Source organism: Danaus plexippus, chromosome Z (genome assembly GCF_018135715.1).
Source record: "Danaus plexippus chromosome Z, MEX_DaPlex, whole genome shotgun sequence".
NCBI classification, from domain to species: Eukaryota; Metazoa; Arthropoda; class Insecta; order Lepidoptera; family Nymphalidae; genus Danaus; species Danaus plexippus.
Window position 1 is genome coordinate 13,212,426 of NC_083559.1, and position 25,240 is coordinate 13,237,665.

At 33.3% G+C, this 25,240-nt stretch overlaps 3 protein-coding genes across 4 annotated transcripts; 1 reads left to right on the forward strand and 2 right to left on the reverse strand.

Annotated features, from left to right (window-relative positions):
* Positions 1 to 583: 583 nt before the first annotated feature.
* On the reverse strand, positions 584 to 19,939 carry LOC116777571 (clathrin heavy chain). 2 transcript variants are annotated; one of them, XM_032671195.2, is made up of 29 exons: positions 19,812 to 19,939; positions 19,544 to 19,651; positions 18,278 to 18,503; positions 15,295 to 15,549; positions 13,284 to 13,472; positions 12,287 to 12,541; positions 11,585 to 11,781; positions 10,626 to 10,806; positions 10,294 to 10,487; positions 9,977 to 10,203; positions 9,695 to 9,866; positions 8,444 to 8,722; positions 8,149 to 8,367; positions 7,835 to 7,977; positions 7,624 to 7,758; positions 7,240 to 7,462; positions 6,723 to 6,897; positions 6,462 to 6,616; positions 6,137 to 6,361; positions 5,582 to 5,822; positions 5,104 to 5,261; positions 4,724 to 4,891; positions 4,401 to 4,550; positions 4,040 to 4,282; positions 3,789 to 3,903; positions 3,301 to 3,467; positions 3,101 to 3,187; positions 2,837 to 2,963; positions 584 to 2,359 (listed from the first exon to the last, which is right to left on the reverse strand). In XM_032671195.2, exons 2-29 carry the CDS (start codon positions 19,583 to 19,585, stop codon positions 2,262 to 2,264), a joined length of 5,046 nt encoding a protein of 1,681 aa, XP_032527086.1. In that variant the 5' UTR covers positions 19,586 to 19,651; positions 19,812 to 19,939; the 3' UTR covers positions 584 to 2,261. The 2 variants fall into 2 exon arrangements, with proteins under 2 accessions (XP_032527086.1, XP_032527085.1); XM_032671194.2 differs by having other exon boundaries at positions 15,295 to 15,552.
* Positions 19,940 to 20,155: 216 nt separating this feature from the next.
* LOC116777456 (ubiquitin fusion degradation protein 1 homolog) lies at positions 20,156 to 23,697 on the forward strand. The gene is made up of 7 exons (XM_032671003.2): positions 20,156 to 20,304; positions 20,378 to 20,498; positions 20,575 to 20,729; positions 20,810 to 20,939; positions 21,227 to 21,369; positions 22,483 to 22,701; positions 22,835 to 23,697. Exons 1-7 carry the CDS (start codon positions 20,302 to 20,304, stop codon positions 22,994 to 22,996), a joined length of 933 nt encoding a protein of 310 aa, XP_032526894.1. The 5' UTR covers positions 20,156 to 20,301; the 3' UTR covers positions 22,997 to 23,697.
* On the reverse strand, positions 23,690 to 25,057 carry LOC116777457 (actin-related protein 2/3 complex subunit 4). Its single transcript, XM_032671004.2, has one exon. The coding sequence runs from the start codon at positions 24,971 to 24,973 to the stop codon at positions 24,467 to 24,469; it is 507 nt and encodes a 168-aa protein (XP_032526895.1). The 5' UTR covers positions 24,974 to 25,057; the 3' UTR covers positions 23,690 to 24,466.
* Between the last annotated feature and the right edge of the window lie 183 nt (positions 25,058 to 25,240).

The following is a 25,240-nucleotide window of genomic DNA, read 5'->3' on the forward strand; positions in this document are numbered from 1 at the left end:
TGATAATTTGTATACGCCCCATATGTAGTGTGACTGACTGACTGTACAATGTTGTGGTAAGAGTAGAAGATATGTATAGAATTTAAAATGTTATGATACCATTTCTATATTTTTTTTGCATTATTAAAGAAAATAATTTAAATGACACTTCTCATGACTCTTGATAGATGTCGAACGGAAAAGACTAGTCGAGGTTAGCGCTGATTATACTACTTATAGATGGACGTCATGGGCCACTTCTAAATGGCGGAAGACGTAATATCAATTACAATATCATTATCTTGAAGCAATTAATATAAAGATCTTACAGGAAAATATTCTACGTAGCCAATTCTTAAAACCGGTTTTAATATATGAATATAGTCATGTACCGTTTTTATTTTGGATTCAAACTTAAAATCCCTATAAATAGTTAGTACTTTACGCAAAACAGAAAAAAAAATAGCGTATTCAATTCGTGACCAAAAAAAAATCTAATTAATTTTTTTAAACAGAACAAGGTTTTTGATGTTACATTAAGAGAAGGCAATAGAGGAAGAATTCCGAAAGGTAGTCAGTCATGGATTAATAAATAAAATTTCCATTTATTCATATAATATAATCTTACAATAAAAATCAGGGGAATAGTATCATACACGAATAAATACAATACTAATAATGTATTAATTAAACAATGAATTTCTGTCTTATAATATTATTAGCTCTATTAAAATAATAATAATAATAATAATTAATAAACATTGGTTGCGGTGATTCAATGAAGGGAATGATTGAGATGATTCATTTAATTTATTATAAACGTAATACAAAACGCTATTAACTTACTATGCTTAAATAAATTTTGGATATTTTATAATATCGTAAGCTTGTAAGACACTACACGTTATATGTAAAGAAAGTTACACTGACACTCAATAACAAAACGTCCCGGAGGACAACCGGTTCAACTACAATAATCAATAATCTTAACATCAACTATGAAGGCATATCAAGGTGTGACAAGACGCAACGCAAGCAACGCGTGTCCAATACAAACATTGAATCAAATAATATAACATCACCACTAACGCAGCCTAGACTATCACTAAACGTACCTACTGTTTACTTTACTTATAACCATAAATATTAAAAGCTGTTCTCAAAGGTCCCCCACATACTAGATATTTCTCCAAGCATTATATTCATATAACAATTTAACGAATTCATTTTTGTACATCGAACAATGTTGTGTATCAGTTGTTCTATTTTTAAATTTGAAAGCGACACAAATTATTATGGTCTATTGCACTATGTAACTCGATTACTAGTCTCAAAAATATTTCAATGTACCTGAACACGCCCTCCAAATATTAATTAAATAAATTAACTAGTGAACAATATCTGTAATTACTTCTTAACCATTATATATGATTCAATAATTTCGAATAATTTTCTCGTGTGCCCATCTAAACGCTACTTGGCTTTAAATGTGTTATCGTTCAAGCACAAGGTACGTAGACATTTATGTATACGCACTCAATGTTACAATTAAGCTCTGGCAGATCTAAAATTTGGTTAAATCTGCTCAGGATGTAGCAAAACGCCTAATCAACTTTCTTTTTTTTTTTTAATATAATAAATTTCTCTAATCTTTTGTATATTTTAGTCTTAGCGTTTAATATGAATATTCGATTGGTTCAAAACGGTTACAGGTTTGAGCACGCGATCACTACGAACTACAGATTCAATAAGATATTCAAAAATACATCATGTATGCGTAAAATTTCTAAATATTGATCGGGTAAAGCAGACTTTATATATTTTTTTAAGGCTGTCAAACTCCTACAAACAACAACGATTAAAGTTAATTTTAGAACATTTCACTACTCATTGAAGGTACGTAATATATTTTAGAGGTATAGAATACATGCTGCATCCAACAGTCCGTCTGTTAGGACATCCAAACTAAATGAGTCTCTCCGCATTTCTGAGTTAGCTGTAACGTCAACCTACATTAGGCCTTGTCGCTTAGAATAAACCCGTTTTGTAGAAAATCTATGTATAGTTTAATATGAACGGTATTAGGTCAGATTGTTATCAAAATTGCAAAGAGACTGACATTTGACGATCCGATTTTTATTATAACACGCCCTCCAGCTGTAGAATACATTCATGATTGGTATCAACATGGATGTATTCAACAGCATTCCAATATGTTAGGGCGTGTTATGATGCCGCGCTCAAAAGTGCGCGAAGGAGCCCCATGAGGGCCGGGCGGTTCCCTACATGCCGTAGCCGTGGTAGGGCGCCGGGGACGGTGCCTGCGCCGCGTAAGCGTACGGTGACTGGGCCGGTACACCCGGATAAGCCATTGAAGGACCTGGAAATATATATTACATTAAAATTAAACACGTATACGCAAAAATCGTAATAAGATTGTAATGTTAAAACTATTTTCGTTTAAGCATCGACTTGTATTTTGGAGTTGTGTATAGTGGCTTCGGCCATTTTGTTTGGCATATCGATTCAGTAAGTGCCAAGTGTAAAGGATCAAGCCTCTGAAACTGTGCCCAGGCAATATATGAATTTGTTGACTATACCAATTGATATAAATTGTTAAATATGTAATTTAACTATAAAAAATGTTGCCAGGTTTATTTTAGTTGAATGTGAAGGGGGTGATTTTGAACACTTCTAAATTCGGTGTCTGATCAAAATAGTATATAGTTTCACGTTAAAACACAGAAGTAAACATGCGAAAGAAAAAATTAAAGCAAGTTAATTGCTTTCCAACTTATATTGAACGTGCAAAGTTATACTGATTATAGTAGTAAATACTTTTTCTTATTTATCTCACCTGCAGTAAGCATAAGCTGTGGTTCCATAATCATTGCTGGTTTGGCTTCTTGTTCAGCGCTCTCTGTGCTACGTTTGGCGTCAGCTTCCTCCAACTTCTCAACTTTAGTTGTCAGTTCGCGTACAGTCTGCAATGTAATATATATCATCACACATTTCTATATTTTTTGTAAAGATTTTCATGCATCGTTCGAAACTTTTTTTGCTAACGTTACTTCTAACATTCGTAGCGAGGGCTATAATATAAAAGGGCATCACTACTTACTTGGATGAGATACGGCATTGCGAAATCCATGATATTATGTCTCCACGCCAGTTCAATAACTACATCGGGTTTCAAGAGGTCGTAACACTGGAATACAAAATCAATTAATGTTCAACAATAATTAAATTATTTTATTTATTTCCGTTTCTTCAATACAGAGTGCATTCGTTATCTGTGTAACATTAAAATATTTTATTTACCTGGTACAAAGTAGCCGAGAAGCACTCGTAGTTGCGTCTTTCAAGGAACCAGTCTAGCAGTTCCTCAGCGACATCTGCCTGACGGGACTCAGCGGCGTATTCCATGGCATCAGCGTATAAAGCGTCCTTCTTGCAAAGCTCGACGCTCTGTTTCCATCTATTGTTGCCTAGATATAAGAAAAAAGTTTTATACCCAATGTTTCATTAACTAAGGTTATCACATTAAAGTTAAATAATAATGATTACTACCAAATACTATTTATGTTATCAATTAATGACGTAAGTTTTACAAAAACTGTCTGTGAGACCTCTCATTCGATTCGTATAAAAGTTTTTAGTTTTTTCTCAAACGTTTCAGTACTGTTGATAAAAAAAAAATTGTTTAAGAAATTATATATATGTGAAGTCGAGATTCATTCACTATCAATCAATAATGTTTTATCTTCTAAAAGATCTTTATATGTATTAATGCAGTAACGTTAACATACCTTTGTACAAATAGGCAGCAATTCTTCTAAACTCGGTGAGTTCGTGTTTCTCCAGTTGCTGAGCCAGTGCGATCGTGTCAAAGTTATCGAAAGCGTCAATCGATGTCCTCAAGCCCTGCGAACATTTGTAAAACATAGAAACATTACTTCAAAATCATCGCGAATAAAATTTCGACAAAGTTTCGGGTTTTAACTTAGTAAGAAACAATTGAAACGAATCAGTAAGGTTCAGTTTATTATATGTAACATACCTGATAATCCTCTTCATCAATGAGCAGGGAATTGAGTGCTTCATTGACAGCTTTATTGTTGAGGCTCTGTACGGACCTCAGGTAGGCCTTAACCAGCTGTAGGTGGCCCGCCTTGGTGAAGAATCCCACAGCACGAGTGTGATCCATACGTGGAGCCAGCACTAGCAGAAGATCGTTCAGAAGAAGAGGTTTGTAGTCCAAGTAAAACTGGATAGCCTTGTAGTACAGCTCCATATTCGCCACCTACATTAACAATATATATTAATTATTATGTTTTATACGCTTACATTTCTGTATAGTATTTATTTCGTTTTAAACACTTAACACGTAATTTGTATAATTTTAATAGACATAGTCAAACCTTAGTGATAATATCCTTGAAGTGGCCCTCCCTCCATGCCTCTGTGGGGTGTTGCATCATGGTGAGAGCAGCGTTGTCGTACTCCTCGTATTTATCGTACAGGAACACTAGTTCGGACCACAGATGAGCTTGTTCCGCGGCGCGAAGGACCTTAAATTATGTGAAATTAATTTAATTTTCTATATTTATTTTTACTTCAACATACATCTATCAGGTCAACATTTTGTATATACAAGAGTGTACGACAATGTTGAATTACAATATTTAGAAATCATATGTCACTGAGGCTCTATAATAAATGTTTTGAATATTGTCTTACTAACCTTCGGAATGTTAACGCGAGACCAGAATAGTTCCAAATGTTCGCGCATCTTAGCTGGTTTGTACTTGGAGTAAAGTATGGCCAGTTCTGTGAACATTCCCATATGAGCACGTTCGAGACCGAGAGCAGCCTCGAGCAGACTGATCAGCTCGTCGAAATGACCACGATCCTAAAAGAAAATTTAATTAATACGTAATTAACAGTACTTTAACTAAAAACATAGGACTAAATTTTTAAATAGCCATTAATACACGGCGTATTATAATATTATCATAGAGGCATATTATGCTGTCTACGACAGAAGACATCTTTATATAAATATATTTTAACAAAATATTAGTACTGATCATCAGTTAAGTTATTGTTACATATTATATATACCTGGTAGTAATTAATGAGGTCCTCCAATTCGTCAGCATGCACAACTATATGTAGTCCGCACATCTGAGCGAGACGGAATTCACCGGCGTCGACACAGGCGAAGCAAACCTCCTTCCATGTACGAGTGGAGTTAGCCTTGCGGGCACTGTCCACCGCGCCTGGTGAAATAAAACGTTTAAAATAAACCAAAACATAATGTTTTTAATTGAAAAAATGACTGTAGTCCTCTCAGTTGACTAAAATTTCTAGACATTATATTTATTGATTTGTTAATTTGCACATTTGCACATGATATATAGAGAGGAACAACGTCTAATTACAAATCGATTATTCAACTGACACTGTTGGTTTTCATACAAAATTAATATCAAAATTATCATCGAACATAAATTTGTATATAGTTTAGTTCTCATTTTTAGTTATTTCAATGAAAATCGATGAAAAGCTATTTGTGTGAGATCGTTTATCTTGTACGTACCTTGGAATTCCTTGAGATGCACCAGAGTGATGGCCAAACGAGCAAAGTTGCTCACGTTATTGTAGAGCAGTTTAGCAGCGTTGTACATTTTATCGTCGAAACACCTGTCCCCTATTTTCTGTATGTCGGCGTGGTTCGGACCAGAGATGAACTCTTCGAGATCAGCCAGCCTCCCAGTGCGGGCGTAAGCGTAAATCAATTCGGATTCTATGTACGATTCACGAGCCTTCTTGCGAGCCATCTGAATTAATTAATTGTTAGTTTAGCATATTAAAATTAAATTCTGAGATGATCAAATCTTTATATGTTTACAATATTCAGCTATTCACTCGTGAATGTCTACATTATATCCATGAATTGGTTGAAAACTACGAAAAAATATTAATTTCATTCATATTTTACAAGTTAGCTATCCAGCTCTGATCTTTGTCGGATATACGCAACTACACAACAATAAAACCTTTTTGTAGGTCTCATTTTCATTTAATCATAATATGTCATCGCTAGTATTACTATTAAGTCATTTATATAACGTATAAGTAGACCAGAACTAGCCTGTAGGTATCTGACGAGATCCTCCCAGGACTGTTGTTTGGTGGCTGTATCAACTACGTCCATATAGGCGGATGGATCGTCTGCCTTTATGTAAGAATCAATGGCTTCCTTCACCAATCCCTGCTGTAACTGAGCCTTAGCCAGTTGTGACCAAACGCCCGGCTCGTTGCAACGCTCGGCGAATTCATAAGCGCGTTGTAGATCCTTCACTTGGTCTATCAGGACCTAAAAAAATATATATTACATACATCCGTTGAAAATAAAACCTCATTTATAGTTTCTTAGATATTTTTTTGACACAAAAAAATAATAATGCAATCCTCACTTGAATGGCTGATGTATTAACATCGAACTTCTTGAAGATAGCAAAAGCTTCCTCATATAGCTCGTTATTGATGGCTATGTTAGCGATGTCCGGTGCGTCGTAGTTGTCCAGGCGATTGATGTATTCCATAACACGGGTGCGGTCGGCCTTGATAGCTGGACACATATTTTGTTGAATACATTTTTGATTCGAGTATGTGAATACAGATTTGTATAAATTATCCGTTTGAAAATACTAAATTATTAAAATCATGTTACGAACCTGTCAAAATAAGCAGATTCTGCAAGTTCCTGTGATCAGAGAACACAGAGTTATCCAGGACAATCTTCTCTAACAGCTCGATCAGCTCATTCGGCAAATCAGCTGTCATGAATGCCTTCACCGTCACCGAAATATCCTCAGGGTCTTGGGTTTCCGACAGAGCCGTTTGTACAACCTAAAAATATTTTTTATTTCATATTTACTCTTAGAAAAAAATTAACAAATTATAAGAATGAGATCTAAGACTTGCGCGAATATTCATTCAAATTAAACTAATATCTGGATGACTACGCGTATTTTATTAATTTAAATACTACATACGCCCGACGTTTCCGTTACTTTGCAGCAACCGTGATCACGGGCAGACGAGATGAGACTGGCATGTAATTCTTAATCATAATAAAATGCGCGCCATCGGGAAATAATGGTTTCATTTACGTTATAAGAACTAGCTGATCTCACAGCATAGATTTGATAGTCTAAGTACTAATTGGAATACTAAATATGCTTCACTAACCTGATCTATAAGCTGCCTCTTGTAAGGGTTTGACTCGGCCAGTACTTCCAGCCAGAGGTCCTGGTCCCGTCTCCTCACGAGATACCGCGCTTGAGTCTTGAACAGCGAGTTATCATTGCATACGGCGATCAGCTCGCGGTCACACTGCCCACGCTCGTACGCCACACAAGCGAGGTGGGGATCGCGCTTCTCACAGTAGCGACCCACAACACGGGAATCGTACCTAGAAAATAAATAATGTCGATACAAATATTTAATAATATATACATTATTTACTGTTTTTCTTTCTAAGAGTATCAATTTGCAATAGAACTTCTTAATTATACAATCATAGCACCAATTTCATATGAAAGATAAAAATATAACTTTAAACGAATAACCTACCATTGGTTCTCCTTCAAGAATCTCTCGGGATTATTGTTAGAATCAATGTAAATCTTGGCTAGAGCGTTGTGCGTCGCTGGCTCGTTGCAGCCCTCGTGGACCCGCGTCTCCAACCATGGTAGGAGCAACTTTAGTCTAAAAATACAACCATATAATTTAGGCTTGAACACCCCCAGTTCATGTGATGGGAATGCAAAGGAAGGTTATGTACCTGTTTCTCTTCTCGACTTCAGCTACGAGCTCGTCTGTGGAGAACTGTCCTCGGACTACGAGGATGAGGTTTTTGATTATATCCTCAGCGCAGTCTACATCCAACAGGCCACCGACAACTACAGGCAGCCTTGACGGGTTTACCTGGACACAAGAAAATAAGTAAGTACATATCGTAAGTACAACCTTCTATCATAGTCTATTCAACTTTTACTTGTGTAATTAGAGAAGAATATTAATAATAAGGTGAAAATCAAAATCACTTTTAATTTCGTTCAGACAGTGTCTGTAAATTTTATAACTTGCATAACTCACCTTCTGTACGTAAATCTCGATGTACTTTTGGAGGCTGTTTCTATACAAATACAAGACGAGGTCGTGTACGAAGTCGAATCTATCGCACACAATGATTAGAGGCAACTGGTCGGGAAGTTTGGCTTCCTTAAGGAAATTTTTCACACGCTCCGCGTTGTAGCAGTTCGACTCGCGACAGATGCGTTCCACTTCTTTGATCTGACCAGTCTTGCATGCAGCCTAATAACAGCAAAATAAATTAATAGACTACATAAACGAAATTATTATATACGCAGTTAAAAACGAGATAGATTACCTGGATGTACTTGAAATGTACTTCTGAATCCTGACTGAAGTTCACAATGGAGCCGAGGAAGTAGAATAGACCTTCATAAGTCTTGAAACCCTCGAATAGTTCAATGAGAGCCTTGGTTGTTAGTTGTTCGTGGTATTTGGTTGCGATCTGTACGCAAATCTGAAGGTTTTGGCGAATGTTCGCTTGTAGCATCGCCTTAAGACACTCGAGGGAGTCTTCGACTGATAGGGTGCCGAAATAACTCACCAACCAATCGGCGGACAGCAAGTGTGTGTGAACCTAGTAATATACATACACATTAAAATCCTTTATAATCAGTGTAAATAGAACATTTATATTAGAAATAGCACTTGTTAAATTTCCTTTTATTATCAAGAGATGAATGAATATATAAACACAATAAATGCGGCTCGAATCACTAAGTATGTTAATAGCAATTACATACTACATTCATTAAGGACATTTATGTACAGGTTAAAATCGGTTCAGTAGTATTTACTTTATATATGTATATAAAATTTCACGATAATTAAATATAAACATTGAATATACTAAATACAGTATCTCCAATTAACACGAAATTAGAAAAACTGAAGCGACAGGAGAGAGACCTGAGTGATTAAATAAAAATGTAATTATCATAACATATTAGACGGAACCACATTTCTGGATGTATACAGATCTCTATGCAAAAATACTATGTTTATTTGAGCACCAATACTACAAATAATTGGCATGCCATAAATGGTTTTCAATTCAATGCACCATATAACTGGAACTAAACAAAACTTTGCCGTCTCATCGAAAGACATCACAAAATTATCAAAATCATTCATGTGTACCAACCCCAGCAAATAAAATCAACATTACATAACGTTGTCATAACTCGCCCACACACACACATATACTTCTAGACCTTACAAAAACTTTTACGAACAAATACCTTAATCACATATTCCAGATACAGTGTACTTTTCTCATAAACGATTATCGAATACAATAACATAATAATTATTTATTAATCCATACAAAAATAACTTAAAAAGAAAAACATGTCTACAATTGCCTTCGATTTGTTTGTATTCCGCCAATTCAAGTACGTCCAACATCGCAAGAGATTTTGACGTATTAAAAATACTAGCGTGATATAATCTTTAAGGGTTTATCTATATACAGTTTATATACTTATTTATATAGAACTGTCTGAAGTGGGATATAATATATAGTTGAATTAGTTTATATAATACACACCACAGCTCTCTTAATGTCGTACAAGTCGGTGTAATGCTCTAGAGCACGTTGCAGTAGGCCGGCCTTCTCGCAGAGCTGAGCGACATGGGCGCGGTCGTAGTGCGTGAACATACCATTGCCCAGAATCGCGTCTGCCACTTGAGGCGCTGACATCAGATTCATCTCTAACAATCTACGAATAAAACCGAATTTATATTAATATACTAGGTAACTGCTAGGTTACTTGAGTATTTACTATAATTGGTGTATGAGAAAGTCAATGAAATGAGTATTAAAAGTGACCTGGTCTGTAGGGCTCCTTCCTCGGGACGGTTGTTCTTCAAGGCATCGAGTAAGAAGGCTGTGCACTGCTGTACCATGTTCTGCTCCATGAACACGTCCACGATCTGATTGATGTCAGCCAGCGGCGGGTCCTCGGCGACCAGCATACCCGCGAAACCTGCGCCTTGCTCGGGATTCGTACGCATCACAGATCTCAGGAGATAGATATAATCCGGCGTATAGCCCACCTACGGAAAGATTGATCAAATTACTTTTCAAATTACACGTCAATGTAATTAGACCTTTCATTGTGGAATTAATTGTAGATAATCACTAACCTTCTTAGCGTATAACACGATCTTCTGGAACTGGCCGGTTTCGGCGAAACATTGGATCACTTTGGCAGCTACATTCGCCCTTAAATAAACTGACAGTGCCAGAGTGGGATCGACCTGCTTCACAAGGTCTCCCAGTTCCTCTGAACATTCCAATTTCTCTTCCTTCAGCCATTTCTCCAATAGTTGCTTGCGACCTAAAAAAAAATTATATTAGTTACTTTCGTTTCACTATACACATTATAGATAAATATTAATATAATACACGGTTTTTATATACAACTAAATTATACTTTATCAATCACATTATTATGGTAACATTTGTAGTAATTGACCTTGCAGTAGTACAGGTCGGCACAACTCCAGCGATTCGAACTTGTTGAGCTGTGCTTGGTCCAACAGGATGCCGAAGTACTGCAACAGCGGGGAGGTCTGCCCGGGCTGGGTGGGCACCTGCTGGAACCGCTGGATCGTCTGCGGCGTACGGAGGATCCCGCGCGGAGCCATAGCCGCTACCTACAGGTGGCATATATTTTTATATTATAACTACACAACTATAAGAAAATTATACATTGATAATTAAAAGGCTTCCAAAATATTACGGCATATATAAATTATACACAAAATCCCTCTAAACTAAATTAATATCATGAGTTTGTTGTCTCCCAAATCCTTTTTCTAAGATTTCTCTCTCATGAGAGAAATCCTGTGATCATTCACAATTTTCATTGAGAGTCCGTTCCCTCATATTGCCTTATGTTTCCCATACACATCTATAAATACAACTGACAGGATGGAGTCATGAATCGAGCTACGTCTTCACACTAGTCTATTAATAGAATGGTTATGTTGCAAGGTCTACTAACACATCCTTCTAATATGATTACTTATAATCCAGACACTATTAAAATTCAGTTTTAAATGTGTGTATGTATGTTTGTTATAAAGTGCTAAACCTGTTTGGAAAAAATTAGCTTATTAAATTAAATTATATGAACTGAAGCTAATTTTGATTAAAAATTAGTTTTATAATATAGTATGTAAATATAGTGGTGGCCTGGGGGTTGAAAAACCAAAATAGAATACGAGATTTTTTTCGTGATAAATAAATAATTGGAACTCTAATTATAATTTATTTCGTAGTGTTTTCTTATCGAATACTAATAAATGCCATTAAAATTGTTTCTGATATATTTTTGTTTGGAAATATATACATTTTCTTCCCTTCCCTATATATGTACATCAACAATTTTTTTCCGTAATGGCTCAAGCAACAATTCGACAAATAACTGACCTTAGCTGCCTCTCCGTACTGTCCGTTGGTGAACAGCATGTTGAATTTCCTGACGAACAACTCCTCGGCACCGGCCAAGTTATTCCTCACAGCCAGCCGGAGCGCCAGTTCAGGGTTCTGCAGCACCGTGTTGATGTACGGCACTATGGACTCCTCTTCCACCGTCACAGACAGAACTTGTCCCTTGCGGTTCACACCTGTAGGGAAACGTTATTTACTCATCGTGTAGTAATTTGTTAGTGTTTTTAGAACTAGTTTCAATAAAATGCTGCAACAATCAGCTATCAGGGAGCCAAAGTATTGCGACATTTTAATCACGCAACTGAGTAATGTGTGATCATTGTAGATTTTGCTTTATTAATCAACGGAACAGATAAATAATATTGGAATAAAAGCCATCAAAATTTTCTTTTTTCTTGTTAACATTTTTTGCTATAGTTTCCCAGTTATGTCGTGACAAGGATATTCAGATCGTTCATATTAAAACAATATTTACTTTAAACTTTCATACAATAAAATGTATTGAACTATGAACGGTTGTTAAAATTTCTTTAAATAATACATACCTTTTTTTTTATGAAATTGACGGCAAAATCCTAAATTTATGTATGCGTATCGTTTGATAAGAATTCGATATGCTACGTGGTATTAATTACAATAAGCCAACTAATGACTTATATGTGTTAAGAAACTATAACTCACCAATAATTCCGCCGGTCGATTCGTGGGGTGCTGTCACGAATATAGTATCAGAGGAGATGCGATTCATATAAATGCAGGTGCCAGTTTCGATGTCGTACATATGGATGTAACCGTATTTGGTGATCAGGTAGATGACGTCATATTTGGGTGACACTTGCATGGCGACCGGGAAATCGTTCTGGGCTTCAGCCGGGAAGAAAACGTCCACCGCTTTCTTAGGGAACTGCTGGTTACCGGCTGGGGTCTGACCAACCTCTGTAAACAAATGAGGTACAGTTCCAGATTTGTTCTCAATGTTCAGCGTCACTTCCAATACTGTCTTACAAAATTGCTGAAGCCAGTGTTTATAGTTTTCAAATACAAGGTGTTACTCAAATGTTGCCATTACTAAATTACAAATGTTCAGTATTATGATTATTTATAATTAGTCATAAAAATAATTCTAAGGATTATAGTACATTATAATTACTACGGCATAGATGGCGCCACTTACAACACAAAATTCTATTTAGGTTTAACCAGTTTTCATATACAATGGATACTACGTATTTTATTAAGAAATTAATGAGAACGAGTATGACTCAGCCGATTAAATTTTCAGTTCTGAAGAGATCATTTATATTAATCATTAGGTTACTGTTTTATTTCATATAATAAAAGAATATATTTTATCAGAATAACCAGAACTGTCGTATAAAGACAAATTCGATATTATTTATATACATTTGATACATACCATGTTATACTAATTTCCGAATACTTAAAATTGCATATTTAAAATAACATATTTATTTATTTTTGAGACGAATAAAATAAGACAATACGTAATATACTTAAAAAAAATTAAACAACAATTATAATAATGATAATATTTTTGTATATATTCCACGTAAGATCTAAACTGTTTTTTTTTTTTGTGAACCATTTAAAGTGCCGATATATCGCACTTGATACAGTTAATCCTACCTACAAATACTAGTGCAAATGTAGTACTGACCGATGATGTGCAGCTTCCCGCCCTGTGCTGTCCTCACAGCGAAACAGAACAGCGTAGACAGCTCAGCGTTACCCTCAGCCTTGAAGGTCGCGAACGAAGCAGCATGACCTTCGATCGGCTGAGAACACTTCCGCTCAACTGAGTACAACTGCATAGCGCCCACAACACGATTCTGTTGCGCCGAGATACCTATAAGACATACATTTGTTAGGGCCGTATGTTTTTTTTTCTCATCAGCAACGGCCCTGATCAGAATCGCCTAATTGTAAGACGAAAATACATTGAAGTTTGCAACTGAAATACTTTTTTGCAATTTTTTATAGTCTATGGCTGATTAGGAATTTTTAACTTTTTAATTATTCAAAGACAATTTGATTTCATAACGCTTCACCGTTTATACAATGGCGATTGTGAATGTGTATGATTATACGGCGTCAAATAAAAATATACACGATCCGTATAAAAGCGATGGTAGCATGAAAAGTTTCTATATTTCGTTTGAGCAGAGTTTTAAGGTGATACAATTTTTATTTCTATGAAAAGCAATGCATACAATGATATGACATGAGAAAATATAGTGATGATAATTCGCAAGTAATTCGCAACAACATCTAAAGAAGGGCATTGTGCACTATAATAAGTGTTTTATAATAATATACATTTTTGAACTGTTCCAAATGCACAGCTGAATCTATCTCATAGAGAACGAGATAAATGATCTACAATTAGTCTCTTGTCTTTGAGAGATAAAAAACTATCAGAGTTAATCCATACTCTAGAAGTTTATTGCTGTAAAACTAAATTTCTATTATATATACTATATATCGAGCAACGGCCGATATCTGACCTATATTAATATATTATGTCAACCTTAACAGTGGAGTAAAAATGTCATTGTTTGACATTTCAGGATAACATACCTAGACATTTATTATGTGTGTGTGCGTGTGCGTGTGTGTGTGTGAAAATCATGGTAGTGTTCTTTTTTTTAAATTAAATGTATTTCATTTTTATTTTATATAAAGTAGCTTCGTGCACTTCTTCTATATAAATTTAGACTGTTTTGAATTCCACGTTCCTCCGTTCGTACAAGTCTCTTTAAAGATTACATGGTTGTCGCTTCACGTCTCAATGTTAGGATATTTTAATTAAGATTTTATTAGGTGAATAAGACTATAAGAGTTTGAAATGTACGTATCAGGAATAAAAAAAAGAAGAAAGCATACATCCACAGAGAAATTTATACGAAAAAAAAATTGAAACATGCAACAGAAAAATATACGCAAACACAAGAAATACATAGCCAGTATTCGCTTAATGCATCCGTCTCAATAAGCTTATCTCAAGTTCATTATAGAACTATTTTATTTTAATAACAGTAACAATAAAAAAAAATATTTGCTTTGCAATAAACGGTCACCTTAGTAAATAGTAAGCTGTGATCACTAAGTATTAAATACCCAGACATTTTCATTGAAACTAAGACAAAGTTTTGGGGGTGATTTTAAATATATGTATAAACACAAATACAAAACTTATAACGAACTTTCAGTAACTATTTTTGCTTCACATACACATTATGTAGAATCCTTGTTACTTTTCTAATATTTTCTGTATAGAGACTGTAGTAACACATTTTGTTGATTTAAACAAACAAACAAACAAACATATATTTTATCGGACATCAAACTATACATCTATATGGGATCCAAGAATAAACATCAACAATCAATTGTCGTTTAAACTCTTTTATAAACTCGATGATAACCCTCGCAAATTGACATTTAACAAGATGGCGGCGCGTCGCTTAGCTACACAGGACATCTATTTCAACCGACTTTAGTCAGACATATATGTTGAATCACAATATATAAGCTAGCTGTGCAAAATAAAATATCTAGTGTTTGTTTTGAGTACACGTAAAATAAGAGGGAAGGTTGATGTATTATGGTACAACAAAGTCTACGCGAGCGTATAAGCGGGCTGAAGCTGGTAATGAGATGATACTAACCGACAAGTAGCAGCCACTGCTGCTTAGGATCGGTTCTGTAGTTGATAATCTGACACTCAGCGAGAGATGAATGTCTATCGAACATCTTGACTGGTGTCGAATCCCCCTCCATGGACCAGTGGTATACTGATATTTTGGTCACCAGGGCCAAAGTGTTAGGCGAGATCCACTTCCAGAAAACTACATCCTCGGTCATAGTGTGCGCCTTCATCTTGGATTTCATTTCAATGTTGAATATTTGGAGGGTCTTTTGCGCTGCTGGGACAGAAAATAATATGAATATGCATTTTTTTTATTAACTTTAATACTAAGGGTCGTAAATATCCTAATATGATTACATATACCATTTGTATATTTTTAATTAAATTACTATAGACTAAAATCAAAGGTAGTGGTTTTTATTCTTTATAATGCTGATAACCCAAGTAATGGAAAAACTTGAGCTGGCTAGTCTGATGGAATCACTGGCCCGATGATCGTAAATTGTGCTCTCCGTGTCAAAGTCAACGACCTCAGGTCATACTTTCAGGTCATTCGCCTCAATACAACCCTGATTTAATATATTAAGTGAAATAGTAGTTCTTTGATAAAAAAAAAATAACGCAACGAAAACAGAGCTGACTTATCTTACATTTTCAGGCTAATGAAACCATAGAAATAAGTAGGTACGTTACGGGCCAGTGACTTAAACAGGACTTAAAACACATACTGCATAACACGACGATATAATTACACGGAAATCGGAAACCCTATATTTTGGGCAAAACTCAATACGTCTAGAGAAATTAAAAAAAACTAATGAAGCGAATCGTAATATTAGAATCGATTAAAATTAAACTTTATAAGGCGTTCAATTTAAAATTTAAATATTAAAATCATACTTTTTTAATATCAGATCTTATATTATCGGTGTTTACAAAATATCGCGTGTCAATTTCTATGCAATCGGGTGTAAACTATGCACTTTTCTAATTATATCAGTCTCTTTATGTAAGCGATAACCGAAACACATTTTTATTATACAATAGTAGCTATGCGTTCGTCGATATGAGGTAAAAAATCCCGACAGATATTAATGAAAAAAATAATTAATTAAAATTTATTCTGTCTTAAAAACTATCCATCCTCTGTATATGACTATATCCATCTAGATTGAATTTTTGTTTAATCTTAAATAACATGCAGTCTAGTAAAAAGATTTATAAATATAAAATCTTATGTTGAACGCTTACGTTCTCTTTTTAAAACCCTCGGGACCCAAACATTGTCTATCGCATGTCGCATTAATCTCGAACCAGCGAAAGGAAGTACACACTCGAGTAATAAACGTTTATTATGTCGGTAACTACTTGCTAAAGATATAAATAACTAATATTATATTTTCGTTTCATAGAAATATTAAAATAACGCTTTTACATACATTACACGTAGTAATGTTTGTAAGTAAACAAATTTATTCTCATCGACATTAATGACCTTCAACGATTGTCATTGCCTCTGAATCATTTCTTATCTAAACAATATCTAATATGTTAACATTATAAATTCGAGTATGTGTGTGTTCGTACGTTTATTACGATAAAATAAAAAACACAATTTTAAGATCTGCATCACAATTTGCGTTTACCAAATTCAGTTGCGTAAAAAAAATATGACCGATTTTGTTTTTTCGCGTTTCATTTTCCAGAGACAATAAAGACGATAATAAACTTCTAAATAAAAATATGACCTTTTTTTTTCTTGTTTAATTGCCAGATTCAAAAAATACGATTACCTTCTATTCAAAAACCAAAGTCACGTGTGTGAACTAGTGATTAGTTTATAATAATAAGTTTTTACTTATGTAAACGACGTTATAAACCAAATTAGGTGTGGCTTTAGCTTGATTTCATATGGAAAAATTGTCAGGTAATCTAAAATGAAACACCTGTATAATATATTGGTTAAAATCACGCGATACTATCCGTATGGTCTATCAAAAACAGAAATATTACATAGCAAATACATAGCTAGAGTTGAACACAACCAATCTCTTACAATATTTTAACATACATTACGATAAGATAATAAATAATAATAAGGGGCGTTGACATAACGAGAACATTTCATTTTGTTATAAAAATATACTGTAATAAAATGCTTGTATCTTGTTTGTCTTATACAATTTTCACTTTTAACATATCAAACATCATAATAATGCATAATCTCGAACAAAACTATGAAAAACGCGAACAATATTTTCCATTATGAATACTTTAGTATAAAATACAAAAATTAACAATGACTCATAGCGATCTCGGTACGGATGGTTTCATGCGTGACGTAACCACAACGTTAGTACGGCGCTTCTATTCTACACTATTCTATTTATTCTTAATATTTTAATATAAAAGTAATATAAATATAATAAATCATCACGTTGAATTAAATCGAATCGTATTTATAACTTAAAATAATTTTATTTAAAGTTATTTGTATCTGAGGCAATTATTATATTAATATTATGTATATATGAAATAAAACAAGTATACGGATTTACAATTAATTAACATTAACTGCCCCTTAGTGGCGCGCTTATTCATTGTATGATATGAAGTTTGTTTACGTGTCTGGCTTTTGCAAGTTTTTTTATCTATTTAGATTAATTATGTCTGGACATTAATTGAAACATCTCACTTATTACCATTTGAACCTCAACCTTTGATCGTATAGTAAATTAAAAAAAAAAATCTAAACGTCACGTCGGCCATATTTGTCATAATATAAAGAAAGCAGGTCGTAAGTCAAGTCGATCTAATAAGAACGCCGCATATTTTGGCATAACGCCGACATCTTAAATTCAGTATTGATTCCAAATTTGGTAATATTCCAACCAGCCATGGCCTGAATAGTTTTTTTTAATTTAAAAAACAGAAATATTTATAAAATTTATATATATATATTTATATATATCTTCAATTTATAAACTTTAATTCTGTCTCACCTTCCACTCCAGCCTTTCCCTTGAGAGCGATGACTTTGCTAGCTGGGTTCATGATGGCAGAGTCAGCGCTGATGGGTCTCCTTATAGGGTTGGTGGGATCCGCCATGTCAATGATGACAACCTCCGAGGTGTCACCCACCTTCTCACGGACACAGATGAACTTATCCGACTCCATGGTCAGGGTGTTGAATGATATTGAAGCGGGATTTATACCTATATTTGTGAGCTGTCAAGGAATAAATGCTTACTTATTATGTGGTATTAAAATGAGATTGTATATAAATAAACAATAAAATTCAAAACATCTACAAATAAATTAAATGACTGGCATCTTTATTTTTTTTTTACCAAAAAAATCATTTAATATTTAATGTAATGTTCTGATTCTTTAAAAAGTAGTAGTATGTTGTGCTTTATACTTTTTAATCATAATAGTAATTCATTTTATTTACTAATAAAAAAATATTTCAAAATGTACATTGTTTGGTAAAGGTTTAAGCTGTGTGGGATAAAAGCCATTGTTAAGTTCAAAAGATTTTGATGACACAACAGCCCCCTTGTTTCTCAATATAATTGGCAAAGTGTCAAAAACATTCCAGGCATTGTGTTATTTTCTTATATAACAAAAGGATTGTTGAAACCTTCATCTTTATTAGGTATGAAAAAAAAAAGTGGTTTGAATAAAACATATTTTTTTTTTATCACTCTTGTTTTAATTTAAAAGGATCCACAAAAATAAAATAATCATGCAAAAACAATAATAATGAATTTAAAAGATAAATGTCAGTTAATGCATTATAAATACACAAATGTATCCTCAATATTATCCTTTATTTATTGTTGACTTAGGTCAAACTATTTTAATTCAAGTATTTCTACTTTATGTTATCTCCTAACAAAAACTATTTTACAATAAACTATGCATGATAATTTTGTATGACATTATTTCAATCATATTTGGAAAAACTTCTTAGAAAGGGCGTGTAAATCGTGCCAATGTCGTCATAGTTTGTTATATAGCCGTATAGAGTATGCTGTATGATCCAGGGGGAATGTAGAACAAATCGATACCGGCTCTTCCGTTCATAGTAGGGGGTGGTATCTGTCATCTCACATAATTGCGCAATGCCATTTCTACTACTATCTACCACTTAATTATAAGCGAAAGGATAATGAAACACTGAGGGATATCGACCAAATCTAATATGATTACCCGTATTACTCTACTTTCCCTAGAACTATCACAAAACCGATGGGCGTACTCACCTGTAAATGCTCCTGGAAGCGTATTGGCAACACCTGAGCCATGATTGCTTTTCTTCCGTGCTCTTTATAAACTGAAATTGCTTACGAACGAGCCCTTTGTATTGCGTTCTGAAAATTTAATACAATTATTCCAAGTCACTGGTGCCTCATCCGATACGAATAACACCTTTGACAATCAACATGGCGTTCATTCATGTTTGAAGGGAAACTAAGACCGAACGGGAACACAAAAAATTATAAATGTAACAAAATCAAATGTTTTACTCACTTTTTTAATTTTATCCAACATGAAGAAAATCTGCCCGGTTAATATATTTTTTTATTCGTATGAAGACTTGACGAATAATGCACCTGCGGCTGCCACATACACAAATGAATGAAATGAAATGAACTAGAATTCATCGGGTCAAAAAGAGATAGTCATATCATGTAAAATCGTTGCCCGTACAAGATATAAAATAAGCGGATACGTTATCTAAAATAAATTTATATTTTCAAGTTATCAAATAGATTAATCCTAAATTTTCATTTAACCTTTACTCTAAAATTTTTATATTTAAGAATCCACACCGATGTATGTTATCAATCCTTTATATTATCTACTAATGCCAGATACAGTCTAAAAAAATCGGTTGACCAAAATGTAACGTTATTCAATTTTTGGCATTGACAGTTGGATGTTTTGACTGCCCTTTGATATTTTGTAGCAGATGATTTGCAATTATTAATAGTCAATTGTTTGAATAAAGAATACCAAAATGGTAAGCAATAAATATGTATTAAAAATAGTACGCATTTGAAGAATAGATACTCATGACATATATATATATTTAGTTTCAGTTGGGGTTCAATATGTTTCATGAAATTGCAAGAAATTTTAACATGACCTATCGTTGCTACTCAGTTTCTATGCTACCTGGAAACGAAAGGCAAGATGTTGAAAGGGGAGGAAAAAGTAAGTTTGATTATAAAAGAAAGTCCTAATTAAAAGCCTACACAACAAGTGATTTATCTATAAATTATTTTTTTAGTTATTATGCCACCATCAGCTTTGGAGCTGCTAACTCGTCTTAACATCGAATACCCAATGATATTCAAGTTAACAAATAAGAAGACAAAAAGAATTACACATTGTGGTGTTTTGGAGTTTGTTGCTGATGAGGGAAAGGTTTATTTGCCACACTGGGTTAGTTTCGTTATTCATATTTACAAATGTTACTTTGTCAAGATGTATTTTAGTCTTAAATATAAAATTCTCTGCTTCAGATGATGGCTAATTTAGTACTAGAAGAAGGTACCCTGGTGCAAATAGAGAGTGTCTCCTTACCAGTTGCTACATTCTCCAAGTTCCAACCACTTTCAGAAGACTTTCTCGACATTTCCAATCAAAAAGCAGGTACAATCTATAAACATGTTTTGATTATAATCATTGAGACCTTCACTTTATATAATGTCATTACCAATCATAAGAGTTTAAAATGATGTTGATTATTATACAGATACATTTTCTAGTAAAAAATATTTATGAAGAGAAAAAGCTTTTAAAAACAAAATAAATGTTTCATAACATTAATTTATTTCTCAAATAATATTGATTCAATATGTTTTTTTTCCGTATTTGTGTTTTAATTATGTAGGAAACTTTATATTATATAATTCTTATATATGTATTTTTTATTCTAGTGTTGGAAAACTGTTTGCGTAACTTCTCATGCCTGACTACAGGAGATGTCATAGCAATAAAGTATAATTCTAAAGTGTATGAACTCTGTGTGTTGGAGACGAAACCCGGAAACGCTGTGATTATTATTGAATGTGATATGAATGTAAGTTGTCAGATTGTGATATCAAAATGTAAATATAATTGAACAACTCGTTTGTAGGCGATTAGGCCATTCCTCATCTCCTTGGGATTCATAAATGTTGCGGCATTTTCGCCACTAATTGCCTAAAAATTAAGATGGAGAATTGAGAAATAAAGGAAACAAGATGTAATATATTTTAAACTATTGTTATAATATTTTAAACAAGACTAACGGTAATCATTTAAGTAATTAAGGACATTTATACTTACATTGAAAATTACTTAAATATACATTTCCTGTTACTAATGAATTTTTTGTCAATGGTCTACACTATATAAACATAACATTACCAGAACATGGAATTGACCAAACTTGTTCCTCAGCATTTGTGTGACCCGCTTAAGACAATGCTGGACTATGCCAGTGACTACATGTCCTTAGTTTAGGGTTTTTGACTAAGAAATTAAAAACTTAATCTGCGATTTAGTTCTACATGTATTTTTCTATTTGATTTAACTTCCAAATTCTAACTAATTTAATAAAATTGGCAATCCTCATGTATTTCATCTGAAATGGTGTGAGGAGTTTACTAATCTGTGAGTCTATATAAATGTACAAGCATTTGTTGTATACTTTATCATCTGTTATTCTTATGCAGACTGTCTTTGCCTTAACAATGATGAACTTAATTTGCTTTTTTCAACAGATTTTTTTTTTTACATAAACATGATTATTCCCCTTAAATATGAATATAAGCTGAGATGTCACTGGAATTTATACATTTTCTGTACTTTACTATTTTGTATACAAACATAAAACGAAATTAAAGCAAAGGCGATTCATAGAATTCATTAGAGGCAGTATATTCGTCATTCTTATACCTTTCTTTTTAATTTCATTAAACATTAATAGTAATGAACCTTAAAAAAATTTATTATTTGCGATAAAAGAATAATAAATTAAATATTATACATTTATATTTTTTTCAATATAATGAATAATATGTTTTCTGCAGCTTGTATAAAATGTGACTAATTTAATTTAGTTAATGAGAAAAAAAAAAATTGTTAAAAATTATATATTATTTTTTGTGTATAGGTATAGCAATAATTATTAATTCCTTAATTGATGTAGGTTGAGTTTGCTCCACCGGTTGGGTATAAAGAAGAAGATCATATAACAAAAGGTGAAGGTAGCTCGGATATGGGTCGCATGGATGAAGACCCAGCTTCTATGATGCCGGAGCCGAGTGGTTTTGTGGCATTCAGAGGTGAAGGGAACAGGCTTGATGGTAAAAAGAAAAAGCTAACCAGCGAAAGTGAATCCGAACCACAGGCATCCAATTCCAGACAGGTGAGACGATATGATCACAGAAAATTAATGAGTATTGTATTAAAGTAATAACATTAACTTTAAATGTTGACTTTGTGATTAAAATACTAGTACTTCTCTAATGATTGAATAAAAATTTAATATTTCTCAACAGCCATATGTTCGTGGAATACCGGATTACGACTATGTTATTGGTACACTCAGATTTATCAGAAATTCAAGGCCCCCGAGCGCGAAAGAAGAAGTACAAACAGAACCATTCCAAGCCTTTAAAGGGGAGGGTTTCACATTGCGTACTGCCAAGTCGAAGAACTGAGTAGTTTTTATATAGATTTTTTACTATTCAACTTACAAAATAGCCCATGAACCCTTTCAATATAATTAAAATATGTAATGGAAATTGCACTGTTATTCCTAACCAATATGTTGAAAATTGTTTACGTTCATTGGTAAATGTAAAAAGAAATATATATTTGTTAAACCTTTTGACTGCTGCAAAATAGAAATTAAATTATTCCCATGTAATAAAAAAGTTTTAAAACACCAAAATATGAGAGAAAATATTTATTTTATGTACAACTCCGTCCAAGGCTTGAGATGCTAGTTTACAACCATATCTTCAATTTAAACATATACAGACACCATTTTTGTGTACATTTGACATCTGCCATTCATCAAACTGCAATCACAAAGTTATCGAAATATTGTTGGATATCAAAAACGTTTACTTTTAAATTAAAATAAATATATACAATAATAATATAATTGCCAGTTTTCACTTTAATTTATGGTGCTATTATGGTCATGGTCATATAAATTAATGCTGATTTTAGACAGGCCCGTTTTAACATCGAATGCAGTGGTCAAAAGGTTGAGCATTTATTCAATATTAAGTATATTAATTAAAGGCCTTATTAAATTCGACAATTTTGATATATCCATGCATACACTGTGTTTAATGTTAAATAACCTTTTAGTTTGAGCATTTGAGGTGATAATAAAAAACGAGTTTTACAAGAGGGGCTTTATTATTTTCCTATTAGGTTTTAGGATAACTGTCCATAAAAAAAGGATTAATAATATAATGTTTGTTGTTCTTAGAAAGTATTTTATGATTACAATGAACAAAACTACAGTAGAATACAAACTTGTCGTCCAAGGATATGGAAACATAATTTTTTGATCATTCATCAGACCAGATTTACTAAAAATATTTTTATTACAAATGCTACAATGTAAATAGCTGACAGTCTCATACAATATTATGGTTATACATTTCAAATATTGATTTAATTATAAGATTGCCAGTACAGTTGTGTGGCATTCAGTGGGTATTGTTTTTGCTGATACAAAAATAAACCACAACATATGAAGTATTTAAAAACAAATTTCACACAATTTTCCTCTGAAATTTATATGGTATATATGCTTTTATCTAGCAGATAATTTGCTTCTACTGTTATAAATTAAAAACATTTTCAAATCACTTAAATTACCACACACATAAATGCAAAAGTTCAATATTATGTCAGTGCATTGCAATACATTCAATTGATTTTTAACTTTGACAAAGCCGACTCCAGGTTGCTTATACTACTCCTGTATGTGAAGCCATTGATTATTCACCAGATAGGCCCCCATGAAACATAATGAATAATAAAGCAAAAAACTTATCTCACTTAAAATGGAATATCTTGTCACCTTCATGCAGAGAAATCCAGCACAAGAAATAGGGCTACAGTACATGATGAGAATTATTATTCAGTATATATTTTGGAAAATTTATTCAAAATCTCTTCAAAAATTCTTCTGAACAAATTCTGGCACGCGCATTGACCGCTAATTTCATTTCACTGATTTCTTTATCAATTTCTTCCATGAAGTAAATAACAAAGTCAACCAATTTATGTTTATACATTTGTTCAGTGTGGAAATTTGTTATCAGGAAACTGATATGGTAACCATCAACCGGCTTCCGCCGAAGCACGATAAAGTTTTCCGCTCGCATCATCATGAACCTCATGAATTTTTTACACAAAATCTTTTCAATCTCATCGGCTTGTTTAATCATAATACTTATCCTAATTGAATTAATGGATGACTCAATCAAAACTTTCTCATTAACATTGCGTGAAATTATCACTGGGTTTAATAACAATTCTTTGCTTGTTCCCACTTCCACTTCTGGTTTATTGTATCGTTCTACAACCTGGGACGAAAAGTGTTCTAGGCACATAGCGGAAGTAAGAGTGTGGCGGACCGCCGTCAAATATGGTTTTAGAGTAGCCGACATAATTATTTTGGGAAATTATATCTGTTCTCGTTTTACCACACCTAAACTTATCTCTTTGGTAATGACAAATCTAGAAATTGATGATTGTATCATGAGTCAGTATTTTAAACGTCACTTTTGACAAAAGAGATACAAATTACGCATAGTCAGAATTAAATAAGAAGTTCCATTTATATTTTAATTTCTCACCATATAAGATGACTATAGTTTATTATTTTGGCAAACTTTAAAAATTTTAATATGCTGAATGTAATAATCATCTAGCAC

Bases quoted from the DNA above. Each gene is read 5' to 3' on its own strand.
- LOC116777571 (XM_032671194.2), bottom strand. From the start codon at position 19,585: ATGGCTCAGGTGTTGCCAATACGCTTCCAGGAGCATTTACAG. The intron at 9,867-9,976 runs GTCACTTTTAAT...TTTTATTCGTAG, and splicing joins GAAGGAGCCCTACAGACCAG to ATTGTTAGAGATGAATCTGA. The intron at 3,188-3,300 runs GTAAATAAAATA...TTTGTATTCCAG, and splicing joins TCTCGGCTACTTTGTACCAG to TGTTACGACCTCTTGAAACC.
- LOC116777456 (XM_032671003.2), top strand. The intron at 20,499-20,574 runs GTAAGTTTGATT...TTATTTTTTTAG, and splicing joins TGTTGAAAGGGGAGGAAAAA to TTATTATGCCACCATCAGCT. The intron at 21,370-22,482 runs GTAAGTTGTCAG...TAATTGATGTAG, and splicing joins TTATTGAATGTGATATGAAT to GTTGAGTTTGCTCCACCGGT.
- LOC116777457 (XM_032671004.2), bottom strand. From the start codon at position 24,973: ATGTCGGCTACTCTAAAACCATATTTGACGGCGGTCCGCCACACTCTT.